The 12,935-nt window shown below is 60.9% G+C and overlaps 1 protein-coding gene across 4 annotated transcripts in view; it reads left to right on the top strand.

The window, feature by feature from the left end:
• Positions 1 to 12,935, top strand: part of MCF2L (MCF.2 cell line derived transforming sequence like) — an 84,791-nt gene that overhangs the window by 65,836 nt on the left and 6,020 nt on the right. For all 4 annotated transcript variants that reach the window (XM_049647248.1, XM_049647250.1, XM_049647247.1 and 1 more), the window contains 17 exons: positions 208 to 327; positions 576 to 767; positions 1,187 to 1,378; positions 1,909 to 2,068; positions 2,753 to 2,823; positions 3,029 to 3,105; positions 3,559 to 3,625; positions 4,278 to 4,393; positions 5,515 to 5,584; positions 6,900 to 6,992; positions 7,094 to 7,186; positions 7,782 to 7,907; positions 8,949 to 9,170; positions 9,390 to 9,482; positions 10,443 to 10,521; positions 10,658 to 10,724; positions 11,437 to 11,555. In XM_049647248.1, the coding sequence (XP_049503205.1) occupies positions 208 to 327; positions 576 to 767; positions 1,187 to 1,378; positions 1,909 to 2,068; positions 2,753 to 2,823; positions 3,029 to 3,105; positions 3,559 to 3,625; positions 4,278 to 4,393; positions 5,515 to 5,584; positions 6,900 to 6,992; positions 7,094 to 7,186; positions 7,782 to 7,907; positions 8,949 to 9,170; positions 9,390 to 9,482; positions 10,443 to 10,521; positions 10,658 to 10,724; positions 11,437 to 11,555 (1,957 nt within the window). The remainder of the gene's footprint in view (positions 1 to 207; positions 328 to 575; positions 768 to 1,186; positions 1,379 to 1,908; positions 2,069 to 2,752; positions 2,824 to 3,028; positions 3,106 to 3,558; positions 3,626 to 4,277; positions 4,394 to 5,514; positions 5,585 to 6,899; positions 6,993 to 7,093; positions 7,187 to 7,781; positions 7,908 to 8,948; positions 9,171 to 9,389; positions 9,483 to 10,442; positions 10,522 to 10,657; positions 10,725 to 11,436; positions 11,556 to 12,935) is intronic.

The raw sequence follows: 12,935 nt of genomic DNA on the forward strand, positions 1-12,935 counted from the left end.
ACTGGTGGACACTCTTGTTCTCACCGATGTCACAGCTGTCCTTAGGCTGCAGGACTTGTGTGGAGGCTCCTTGTCATGCTGAGGGCATGTCCCTCTGCCCGGTTTCCCGGGAAGGACCTAGCTCTTCTGTCCTCCCTCCTCTCCTGCTTCAGGCAGGACCTCCATACCTGACATGGGCCCGGGCCTCCTGCCCCTCCTGTGTTCCAGGTCAAAGCCTCCTTAGACGCGCTGGCCCAGAAGATAGCGACCTTCACGGATGTGGGCAACAGCCTGGCACACGCAGGGCATCTCCTGAAGGACCTCACCAGCTTCGAGGAGAAGTCCAGCGTAAGGACGGTGGTGTAGGCCATTGTGGGCAGGAGACAGCCTACGGGGGGTGCTCAGGGCACCACCAGGGTCACTTAGGAAGGCGGGGGAATGGGGCTATCTCGCCATCCGGTGGGGGGTGTCCACGGGTGGAGGGACGGAGCCCCTCCCGCTCTCACTCCCACCCTGACGGATCCCACCCAGGAAATCGCACCTGTTGCTCTAACAAACCCAAGCTGAGCCGTGTGCCTGGGGTGGCTCCCACGCAGGTGTCTGTAGAGCGGGCCCTCGCACTTGCCCTGGAGGGTGAGAAGCTCATTGACAGCAGGCACTACGCTGTGGACTCCATCCGCCCCAAGTGCCATGAGCTCCAGCACCTGTGCGACCAGTTCGCGGCAGAGGTCGAGAGGAGGAGGGGGCTGCTCAGCAAGTCCCTGGAGCTGCACAGCCTCCTGGAGGCGGTGAGACCCCTCCCCATGCCCTCCTGGTCCCGCGGGGTCCCCCTCCCCACACCTGCCCCTCCCATGTGGACCGCAGTCACTGGCTGGAAGCTGGCCCCACGCCCTGCTGTCCATGGGCCTGTCTCAAGGCCCAGCCAGTCACAGATGCCCATTTCTAGAATTCACTTGCCACAGCTGATAGATCTTGCCGAGGACCAGAAATTCTCTGCACTTGGCCCCTCTGTCCTCTGTGTGAACGAGTCCAGGCCGGATGATGCACGTAGCCTTGGGGCGCCGTGTAGCTGGGTTGCAGAGATCCCCAGAATCGTGACAGCCGCTGGTGGGACCGGAGGGCCCCGGCCTAGCACGCATAACACACACGCCAAGACCCAGCCTCTGACGGGCCCGCTCTCTCCCTCTGCCATGCTTGGCGTGTCCAGTCCATGAAGTGGTGTGATGAGGGAATCTACCTGCTGGCCTCACAGCCTGTGGACAAGTGCCAGTCCCAGGAGGGTGCTGAGGCGGCCCTCCAGGAAATTGAGAAGTTTCTGGAGACTGGCGCAGAAAACAAGATCCAGGAGCTCGACAGAATCTACCAGGACTATGAACCCGTCCTCACCACAGACCTGATGGTAAGTGGGGCCCATGCTCGTGGTGGGGGCAGGGGCGGCCGCCATGAGCTCTTCTGGGACCCTGGGTGTCTTGAGGCTCAGCTTCCCCTCAGCACAGGATTCCGTGACCCGGTGGCCTTCCTGTGCCTGGGGTCTTTCTCTGCAAGACCACCACTGGGGGCGCCCCCACCTGGTTTCCCCAGCACCCCACCTCCTGCGTGCCCCCCTGTACATCGCGCCGACCCCAGCCCCCACTGCCGCCCAGCCAGCTGCCCACACCCCCAGGGCGCCCACAGGGTCACACCCTTCCCGCAGGGAACGTGTGGGGGCCACGCGTCCCTCCCTCCCTTCCAGCTGACTCTCCTCAAAGCTCCAGGTCCTGCATTCCATGGGGTCCCACCCCTCCCTCCTGCGGCGGGGGTGGGGGTGGGGGGAGTGCAGGGTTGCGCCCTGGCGGCTGGCTGTGACACTACAGCCCAGCCTCTAAGGAGGCCAGGCCTCTCACTTTGCTGGCATCGCTGGCTCACGAGCCCACACACGTGTCCCTTCAGGAGCATGTGCAGAAGGTCTACCAGAAGCAGGAGGGCACGGAGGAGATGTTCCACCGGAGACAGGCCAGCCTGAAGAAGCTGGCGGCCAAGCAGACGCGGCCCGTGCAGCCGGTGGCCCCCCGGCCAGAGGCACTCACAAAGTCACCCTGCCCCTCCCCAGGTGTGCACAGCCACCACCCCTCCCGTCCACGGCGGGCCCTCGCCCAGTTTGTAAATGAACTTTTATGGGCACAGGGCCAGTGTGTGCCGAGTGGTTGGGGCAGAGAGGGGGTGGCCCGTGGACTAGGACATTCACTGGCTGTCCAGGGACTTTTCCCTGGTTAGCATTCCGGTCTCTGCCCCAGCCCATCTGTCCTCAGTACTGTTGCCAAAATGGTTCTCCTTCAGCATCTCTGACCACAGCCCAAAGCCCCCGAGGCAACAGCCCCTCATGGGCTCCTTGGAGCCCCTCCTGCAGCGGCACCTGCCCGCCGTCCTCTTCGGGGCTTTGGCAAGTGGGCCGCAAGTTGGTGAGACTGTGGAGAGCCGGCCCCCTCCCGCCACCTGCTGCAGCATGTGGCACCCATCAGAGGGGACCCTGGCCCCTGGCCCGGTGGTGTCCGGGTCCCTCGTGCTCACGGACTCCATGCTAGCCTGTGCGGCCGGCCATCTTCCTGCTCACCTGTCTCCCACCTGCTCTCCTCTTTCTCCATGTTTCTCTGCTTTCCTCACCCTTCTCCAGGGGACTTGCTTCTTTTCTCTCTGAAAGTTCAAAGTAACCCCAGGTGCTCCCAGGTCCAGTCCTTCCTCTCCAGGCAGTAAGGTATGAAGCCACGTCTTCCTTCCCCACTTCTTTCCAAACCAGGCAGCCGGAGAGGCTCTGAGAACAGTCCTGAGGGCAGCATGCTCCGGAGAGGGCCCTACAGGAGGGCCAAGGTGAGGCCACAGTCCATGCTGCCCCCACAACAGCTGCCCGCCATCGCGGTCCAGCACCACCGGGCTCCCCCTGCCCTGCCTGTCCCGTGGGACCTCAGATTCCTCCCCAGACGGGGAATGAGGTGGGGCTCCTTGAAGTCAGGACGCCAGGCTGCACCTTCTGGCATCTGAATGCTCAATGCGCTGCGTGCTCGTCTTTCCCCAGAGCGAAGTGACTGAGAGCCGGCAGGGCCGCGGCAGCTCCACAGGCGACGAGGAGGAGAGCCTGGCCATCTTGCGGAGGTGAGCGGCTCTGGTCCAGACACGGCAGGTGCGACCCTGTCAGATCTCCGCCTTTGGCCGCAGAGAATCAGAGTGCAAACAAGCCAGAGCTGGTGGATAGTCAGCTTCTACCCCAAAGCTGGCGTCCTGGCGTGGACACACGTGCCCCACGCTGTGGACAGATGTACGGTCCACTTCTGGGACCAGGACTGATCCGGTTTCTCCTAGAAAAGCCTGTTGTCCCTGGACCCTCAGGCAGGACTCTGGTGACTTGAAATGGCTCGTGTCCCCCTTTCTCAAGCCGTAGGTGACAAGACTGATTCCACAGAGACAGGCGCGTAGCCACGGCTCCTCAGTGGGCTGCACCCATGTGCTGGCGCCCTCTCTCTTCTCCCACCATCCCTGCTCCGAGCATCTTCTCTCTGTGCCCTTCCTGCTCTAATGCTTTCTCCGCTGTCTGTGCCCCACTCACAGGCATGTGATGAATGAGCTCTTGGACACGGAACGGGTGTACGTGGAAGAGCTGCTCTGTGTCCTGGAGGTGAGTCTGCAGGGGCGGGGGGATGGCCAGGGAGCCCCGGGGCCCGTAGGCCCGCCCGCCCCATGCAGCAAGGGTGAGAGGATGGTGGCGGCTTTACTCGCACGGCCCCACCGGCGGGAGCAGGGACAAGGAGATTGAGGTACGTGGCTCAGGGACCCGCTCCAGCAGCACGTGGCTGACCCCAGGAGTGTGGCGGGAGCGGGAGGCTGCGTGTGACTCCATTGCAGGAAGAGCTGAACCGTCTGGGTCTGGGTGGAGGCAGAGTGGAGGCCCCGGGGAACTGTTGCCAGCAGGGCAGGGGGCTTCTGGGCACTGGAATGTTCTGGATTTGGGTCTGGGTGGTGGTTACAGGGGTGTAGACATTGAAATGAGTCATCAAGGAGTACCCCCAAGATTTCTCTCCTTCATACAAGTTACGTGAATCCTCGAAGTTAAAAAGCAGAAGGACAGATCCCCCCCACCCAAAACAGATGGTGCTGTTTGTAGCTCACGCACGTTGGTTGGCACTTGCTGCCTCGTGGTCGTCCTAGAAACGGCCGGTGAATAAATATGGATGGATTCACTTTCTAAAACCTGAGAGGCATCCTCTCCCCGCGGGCTTCCCTCCAAGCACGTGATGGAGGCCGCGTTCCGACCCCTCCCCTCCACGCAGGGCTATGCCGCCGAGCTGGACAACCCGCTGATGGCGCACCTCGTCTCACCCGGCCTCCAAAACAAGAAGGACGTTTTGTTTGGAAACATGGAAGAGATTTACCACTTTCACAACAGGTCAGGCCCTCCCCTGCCCACCCCTGCTGGGCAGGGTCTGCCTCTAGAGCAGGCCCCTGCGGTGAGCAGGAACCAGTGGGCTCGGGTGCACGGTGCCCCCAGGCTGGTTCCCGCGGCCCACCTGCCAGCCCGGAGATGTCGGATGCCCGGTGCTTGGAGGACGCAGGAGCTGCTGGCCCACTCCCGCCGGCCAGCAGGGGCCGGTCTGCTTGGCATGAGCGTTGGGCCCTTTGGGGCAACCCCGAGGCCACACTGCCCAGCCAGGTGCATTTCGTTCCCAAGCCTGTTCTTGAAAAGGAGGCAACGGCAGACATCCCCATCCTGCCCTTCTCCCCTCGTGAGCGCTGTCTGTGGCTGCCGTGGCTCCGGGGGCAGAACAGTGGTCCTTCTGTGGCTGTTCATCCCGGGCTCCTCACTGCAGTTTGTGGGAGCTTGTGGGGCAGGACGTGAGGAGGTGGATGCAGGGTGCATGGGGAGGGGGCAGTCACACAGACGGCACGGGCCCTGCCCTCCTCTGGGCTTCTTGTGTCTGACCACGTGCTTTCGCCCCTCGGTCGCTAGTGTCTCTCACCCACTGGTTCACAGAGGAGGCACCGGTCTGCAGCCGGGCCCTCTGGACCCCACCCCTTTCCACAACGGAGGCACACGTCAGGTGGCCTGGTCCCTCAGTGTCCTTGGCTCACCCCAGCCTCCGCCCTGTGTCCCTAGTGGCTCTAAGCCACGGTGCTAGTGTTGTGAACTGACCCCAGGGAGCTCTCCCTCCCAGCAGATTCACCGCAGGCTCCGGCTGGGCATCTGGGAGTGTCCCTGGGGCAGAGCTACCTGGGTGTGGGCAGGGCTTTCACAGCTGGGCCTCACGCCTTTCTGTCTGTTGAAAAGGAGCTGTCCCAAGCTCTGTGTGAACACCAATGTCAGAAACATGAAGGGACCCACGAAGGGGCCAGAGTGCTTAAACCTGAGAGTTTGCTTCAGCCAGGACCCAGGAGTGACCCGTGTGGGCTGCAGACTATCCAGACTTAGAAATAAAAGTCATCAGGAAAATAGTATCTGTTGATTTGTTATAGGAAGTGTCTCCTTTGGGTTGCTCATCGCATGACCTAATGCAAACTTTCTTTGTCTAGAATATTCCTGAGGGAGCTGGAAAACTACACTGACTGCCCAGAGCTGGTTGGAAGGTGTTTTCTGGAACGGGTATGTGCTGTTTCAACACGTGCTTGATGGTGCCTTAGTTGTTAAAATAATAATGACTTTAATGTGTTTTTGTTTTGTTTTGAGAAAGAGTATGGGGGGCGGAGAGAGGCAGAGAGGGAGGGAGACACAGAATCAGAAGCAGGCTCCAGGCTCTGAGTTGTCAGCACAGAGCCCAACGCGGGGCTTGAACTCACAAACCATGTGTCATGACCTGAGCTGAAGTCGGACGCTTAACCGACTGAGCCACCCAGGCTCCCCAATAATGAGTTTAAACCCTATCACAGTGTCCTTCTAACCAACTGAAATGACAAAGTTTCACTCTGTTCCTGGTTTGCCTAAGAGGATGTGATACTTTCTGGAAGGGCCAAAAGTATATTTTTTCTCAAGTCCAAAAAGTTCAAAAAAGGGAAAAAGTATAAAACATCAGCATTTCGAAATGCCAGATTTATAAAGTGTCTGTCTTGCCTGCACACGTTAGAGCTGAACTTGTCTTGAGGTGGTATTAGTGTCATGTCTGGTCTTCCCCTGGTCACCCCTCTCTGCCCACCCCCATACTAGCAGGTGTGGGACGGGTCCCCTTATCTTTCTCCCTTTGAAACTGCAGACGGCCCCTCTTCCAGGCAGGGAGAAGCAGTGGGAGATGACAGGGCATCTTCTCAGGCCAGCTTCACACACTGCTCACTGAGCAGTGTGGAAAATGTAGTGAAAGTGAAGCCATTTTCACAAAATGAGATGGAGGCTGAGACGCATCACCATGAAATAAGGCCATCGGGCAGAAGGAAGGAGAAGGGGCCACATTTGTCCTTCTACCCTGCCTGCTCACTGGGGACGCTTCTGGGTGCTGTTTGAGAATTGGGGTGGAGGGTTCCTTCACACTGCAGGTCAGTGGTTCTCAAAGGAGGCCCCCCGGCCGACAGCACCAGCATCCCGGGATCTTACGGGGAATGCAGGTTCTCAGGTCCCGGCTGCAGCTGCTGAAGCAGAACCTGAAGTGCGGCTCTGTCGTAAAAAACCCGCAGACGGTCCTGGTGCACACGCAGGTCTGCGCACGAGCCCTGCGTGTTCTTTCCCTGGAAAGTTTGCGCGCACTTTAAGTCTGTTATCCTCACGGCACAGAGCCAGCCGCGTGGTGCTAACCTGTGTGAAAGGCGTCTCAGGACTAGCGCAGCCCTGAGCAGCGGTCCCTGGGGGAGCCGTTTCACAGCTGCCCCACAATGAAGGACGCAGTGTCCGTGGTGGAGGAGGTGCACGCGGTGCGGGGCTGTCAAATCGCACCCCGAGGCACTCTGTGACGTGCACTCTGTCCCCGGCTCAGATGGAAGAGTTCCAGATCTACGAGAAGTATTGCCAGAACAAGCCTCGCTCTGAGAGCCTGTGGAGACAGTGCTCCGACTGCCCGTTTTTCCAGGTGTGTCTGGGGACCCTCCTAGTGAGAGTGCTGTCTCCTCATTAGCTGACTGTCACACAGGGAACAAGAGGACCCTGTAAAGAGGTTTCTGGGACTTGCAGGAATGCCAGAGGAAGCTGGACCACAAGCTGAGTCTCGACTCCTACCTGCTGAAGCCAGTGCAGAGAATCACCAAGTACCAGCTGCTGCTCAAGGTGACGTGCCCACAGCCGCCTGCCGCCCCTGCCGCGCCCTCCCAGCCCCACACCCCTGCCGGGGCCCCGTCTCTTCACAGACCTGTGTGGAGGGCTCACTGTCCGCCGGCCATCATTGGGGGGGGCGGGGAGCACAGAGGTGACCAGATGGGCAGACTCGTGGAGCACACTCACCACTCGCCCTGGGCCGTGCGCTCACACACAGTCCTCCCTGCAAGGCCGGCCCCGGTGCACAACCCGGTGGACGTGAAGGGCATGCCTTCAGCCGTCCCATGTTTGGGGGTGCCAGGTTGGAGACAAAAGAGTACCCAGGTCTAGGAGTGGGAAGGCGGGAGCCGCCTGGCTCGGGAGGCATCCCTGTGTGCAGCGTCAGGCAGGACTGTGGGAGTGAGGCACGGGGCGGCAGGCCTGGGGGTGGCTTCCTGAGCTGGTCTGAGGCCCGCGCCCCAGGCAGACCCACCACGAGCGGCCTTGTCCGCGGTGCCAGCTGTGCAGGGAGCCGCGCTGCATGTCCTGAGGGTCCAAGCATGGGCACGCAGAGCGGAGCAGAGCGTCCAGTGCCCCGCGGGTGTGTGAACACGGCCTCGTCCCCCAGGAGATGCTCAAATACAGCAAGAGCTGCGAGGGGGCTGAGGACCTGCAGGAGGCACTGAGCTCCATCCTGGGCATCCTCAAGGCTGTGAACGACTCCATGCACCTGATCGCCATCACCGGCTATGACGTAAGGGCCTCCCCATCTGCTGAGGAGCCTGGTGACGGTCCACCCACCGTCCTCGCAGAGCTGTGCCTGGGGACATCCGTGTGCGGGGGTATCACCTGCATACGCTGGGGCGTGCCCTGGCGCACAGGGACATGGGAGCCTTCACACCACCCGCGCCCACACGTCCCTGCACCCGCACCCACACCCCCCTGCACCAACACCCTCGTGCACCCACACCTCCCACACCCGCACCCACACGCCCCTGCACCTGCACCCACATCCCCCTGCACCCACACCCACATGCCCCTGCACCCACACCCCCCTGCACCTACACCCACATGCCCCTGCACCCATACCCATTCCCCCTGCACCTGCACCCACACTCCCCCGCACCCGCACCCCCCTGCACCCCCCTGCACCCACATGCCCCTATACCCACATGCCTGTGCACCCACACGTCCCTGCACTCGCACCCGCACGCCCCTGCACCCACACCTGCACCCCCCTGCACCCACACCCACACGCCCCTGCACTCACACACCCCTGCACCAGCACTCCCCTGCACCCGCACCCACACCCCCCTGCACCCGCACCCTCATGCACCCACACCCACACCCCCTGCACCCACACCCACACCCACACCCCCTGCACCCGCACGCACACACCCCTACACCCATGCACCCCTGCACCCGCACCCACACATCCCTGCATCTGCATGCCCCACACCCACACACACATCCTCCCACACCCAGCAGATGGGACCTTTGTCCTAGCGAATGGTCCTCTGCTGGCACGTCCTCACCACCCAGAGTCCAGCGTGTGCATCCTGTGGGTTTAGACAGGGTGTAAGGCCTGTCTCCCTGCTGGAAAGCCCCTGTGCTCTGCCTGTTCACCCTCCCTGGCCCCCGACCACCCCCAGCTCCTGTCTCCCCAGTTCTGCTTTTCCCCAAGCGTTACATAACAGTGGTCTACGGGACACAGCCCACCCCCCCCACCCCCGCCCAGGCAGCCTGCTTCCGTTTGGCGACGTGCACGTAAGGCCCCACTTTGTCCTGGGCTTAGGGGAACCTGAGTGACCTGGGGAGGCTGCTGATGCAAGGCTCCTTCAGCGTGTGGACAGACCACAAGAAGGGCCACACGAAGGTGAAGGACCTGGCCAGGTTCAAGCCCATGCAGCGGCACCTCTTCCTGCACGAGAAGGCCGTGCTCTTCTGCAAGAAGAGGGAGGAAAACGGGGAGGGCTACGAGAAGGCCCCTTCCTACAGCTACAAGCAGTCCCTGAACGTGAGTGAGCCTCAGTCCCCGCAGCCTCGGCCACAATGCCCACTTCGGGCACGGGCCACTCTTATCTCTGGGTGTGGGAGTCTGGGACCCTGGGCGTCCTCAGCCCCCACCCCAAAACCGCTTCTGTTGCTTCGGGGACCCACCAACACCTTTCAGGGATGGGGGGCCAGCTCTCATCCTGCGCACTCATGAGCCCGTCTCCCTGCTTGGCGCTGTCAGATGGCGGCAGTAGGCATAACCGAGAATGTGAAGGGCGATGTGAGAAAGTTCGAGATCTGGTACAACGCCCGGGAGGAGGTGTACATCATACAGGTAGGGCTGGTGTCCCTGGGCCGGGTGCTGGGCACGTGTCAGAAAGGCCTGTGGCAAGAGCTGGTGTGTGTAGACTCTTCCGTGTGACTTTATCACCCAGAAGCCATTTAGGGGCATTGCCCTGGGCTGTCGCTACCCTGAACTGGGCCCAGGAGGAAGTACAGGAAACCAATGTTAGGGTGCTCCGAGGGCGTGGCCGGGAGCACGGGCTTGCATGTGCCTGGATGGCACACCTGGGCCATGCTTATACACATGACCGGGCTGCCTCACTGGTGAGGGCCGGAGGTGGGAGGCCATGAGTGCCCCCTGAGTCCGGTGAGCCCAGCGCCCTGTGAAGGGGCGCCCTTCACACCCAGGCATGCTGGCGGGACGTGGTGGCCACGGAGCGCTGTCACCATGCACACCAGCACCGCCAGGCCCACGGCGATGACGTGGGTCTGCTCGGCACGAGCTCAGACGCCAGCCCCAGAAGCTGTCAGAACAGTGGCCGGCCTGCTTCTCCAGAGTCCAGCTGCCCGCCCGTCACTCCCACAGGCCTCACACACTGCACCGAGGCGAGACGGCGGCCTGCTCCCCTCTCTCGCCCTGAGAGTTAGAGTCTACTTCAGGGTCTCGGACTCCTGTCAGACATGTCACCTAACACAACACCCTGGGCCACTTCCCAGAGGAAGGTGCTCTCAAAGGGTGGTCTGTGCCCCAGGGTTTCCACCGAGTCAGGCGCCAGCGAGGGCGCAAAGCTGGTGGCCAGGCGGTCACAGCCCGCTGCCTGTGTGGCCCACAGACCCTTCCTGTCATGCCCATGAGGCGGTCCCAAGGCAAAGGGACCATTTCTCCTTCCTTCTGGGCAGAGCTCTTGTTATCAGTCCCCACGGTCATCCTCAGAAGCTACCAGGGTAAAAGCAAAGCGGCATCTTCAGGGAACATGCACCCTTACCTCCTGGCTTTCCCCCTGGGGCACAGGCACCGACGGCGGAGATTAAAGCAGCCTGGGTGAGTGAGATCCGCAAGGTGCTGACCAGCCAGCTGCAGGCTTGCAGAGGTAAGAGGTCTGGGCCGCCAGCGTCTCCGCTCTGCTCCGGGCGCATTCCCACACATGTCCAAAGCAACTCCCAGATTGTTGGCTGTTGTTGGAGGTGCGGTCGTGCAGCACAGGGTCTGTGTGTTCCTTCCCGCAGAAGCCAGCCAGCACCGAGCGCTGGAACAGTCCCAGAGCCTTCCTCTGCCCACGCCGCCCAGCACCAGGTGAGGGAGCCACCTCCGCTCGGGACCATGGGAGCCTGTCCCAGAGCCTGCCTCTGCATGCGCCACTGGGTACACACGGCCCCTTCCCTGAACCTCCTCACTGGGAATTTGCTCCAAGCCCCCGGGACGGCTTGTCCTCTGGCATTACGTGCTCGGGGGTCCATCCCTGTGGGCCAGCTTCGGGGACGGTGTCTCCGGCCCCACCCCTGGGTGCTGCTGGCACAGGTGACTGTTAGCTGCCAGGTTTCCATGACGGTCGCACTTCAGACAGGGCCTGTCAGGTGCCGAGGTGCAAAGCCACGCCCGCGGCTCACAGTTGATAGACACGCACGTTTCGGGTGCCAGCCCTGAGGCTGGCTTCACGGGACCTTTTCTGCCCTTAGCCTTACTTTGTTACCGTATTCATTCGCAGCTTTATTTTTCTGTTTCTTATATAAGCACATCTGGTCACTCATGGGACAGGATGGGGGCTAAGTAAATAATGCATAGAACAATAGTTTGAAAAGAAAAAGGCCACCCCCCCATCCCTGCAAGTCAAAAAATCAGCAACCATCTCCTACGTAACAGGAAGCAGGTGGATTTGTTCTCATTCAGTTCTGCCCGGTTAACCCGGAAGTGCGTGGAGGGCAGGATGGGGCCCAGGGTCTCTGCCTCGGATCCTCAGGGAGGCTGGAAAACTAACCAGGCCACGTCCTCCTCCTTTTTTCATTAGTCCCTCGAAAGGGAACACAAGAAACATCAAAAAGCTGGAGGAAAGAAAAACCGATCCCCTAAGCCTGGAAGGATACGTGAGCTCCACACCGTTGCCGAAGCCCCCCGAGAAGGGCAGAGGTGGGTGTCTCTGCGGCGCAGCCGTCACGGCTGTCCCCGAGTGAGCAGGCGCGTCCAGGGCGTGCACACCTCTCAGAGGAGAGCCCGTGTGGGCTGGCGTGTGTCCCCGAGCACCCCCACTCTGTCCCTCTGTCTTCCTTCGGAGATGACACAGCCCCGAGCTCTACCTCAGAGAGCTCCGCACTTTCCAAAACGCGCTTTGCTCTGCCGGGCCTTGCTGCCCTCACAGGTCAGAAAGGTAAAAGGCGCCTGCCTCAGACCCACGCCCCGGACGTGCCACTCACCCCGGTGGCACGCTTCTTGTTCATGTGGTGATCATTCGTGTGGACGGCCCAACAGGGGCGGCTGCTGCCATCGTCACCACGTGCAGCCATTCAGAAGCTTTGCCCACTGACCCGCTCTCTTCCCTGGCACTGGTGTGTCTGTCCCACACGTGGCCAGGGACCTCTCACTGGGGGCCTTTTGTTTGCAAAGGAGGAGGCAGGCTTCTCTGGCAAACCTTGCTTGCAAACTGCACTCATCTTTTGCTTTTTTGGTGCACCTCCTCCTGAACCCCCACCCCATCCTACTCTGTCCTGCCCGGGACTGACGTTGGCGTGCCCTGGGGAGCTCACTAGCACACAGGCCACATAAGGAATCCGCTGGGTGGGAACCTCGGAAAGCTTGTCTGCCTTGCAAGGCTCCTCGGTGGTGAAGCATGTGGGGGGAAGGACACAGATGAGCCCACGGAGCCTGGAGCTCCGGCCGGGTTGTTACAGGACCACCCGCCCGATGCTAAAAGCCAGTGTTTACGAGTCGAGGATTCTTTTCACTCATCCAGAAAATTAGAGGGTTTTTTGTTTGTTTGTTTCAACTTACAAAATACTTTTAAGTTGGCCTCAAACTTTTTATTTTTAAAATATTTTTTTCACGTTTATTTATTAAGAGAGAGAGAGGGAGACAGAGACAGAGTGCCAGTGGGGAGGGGCAGGGAGAGAGGGAGACACAGAATCCAAAGCAGGCTCCAGGATCTGAGCTGTCATCACAGAGCCCGACGCAGGGCTCAAACTCACGAACCGTGAGATCATGACCTGAGCCGAAGTCGGACGCTTGGCCAACTGAGCCACCCAGGCGCCACAATCAAACTTTTTTTAAAAAAGGAGAGAAGCGCTCTGGTGCCGTGTACTTTGCCAAGCATGGAAAGTGCATACACTACACACTTTTATGCAGAGTTGAGAACCCGCGACCACCTGTAGCCTGCTGAAGTGAGGGTACGATTGCCACCGTCAGCCCGAGCTGGGTCTCCTCTTCCCCCGTTCCTGGGGCTGCTCCCGTCACCCGCGGGGCCCCGTGGCCAGCTTAGTCTTGTGCACAGGAAGCCACTTGGCAGCAGTGGGAACC

Source organism: Panthera uncia, assembly GCF_023721935.1.
Source record: "Panthera uncia isolate 11264 chromosome A1 unlocalized genomic scaffold, Puncia_PCG_1.0 HiC_scaffold_16, whole genome shotgun sequence".
Taxonomy (NCBI): domain Eukaryota; kingdom Metazoa; phylum Chordata; class Mammalia; order Carnivora; family Felidae; genus Panthera; species Panthera uncia.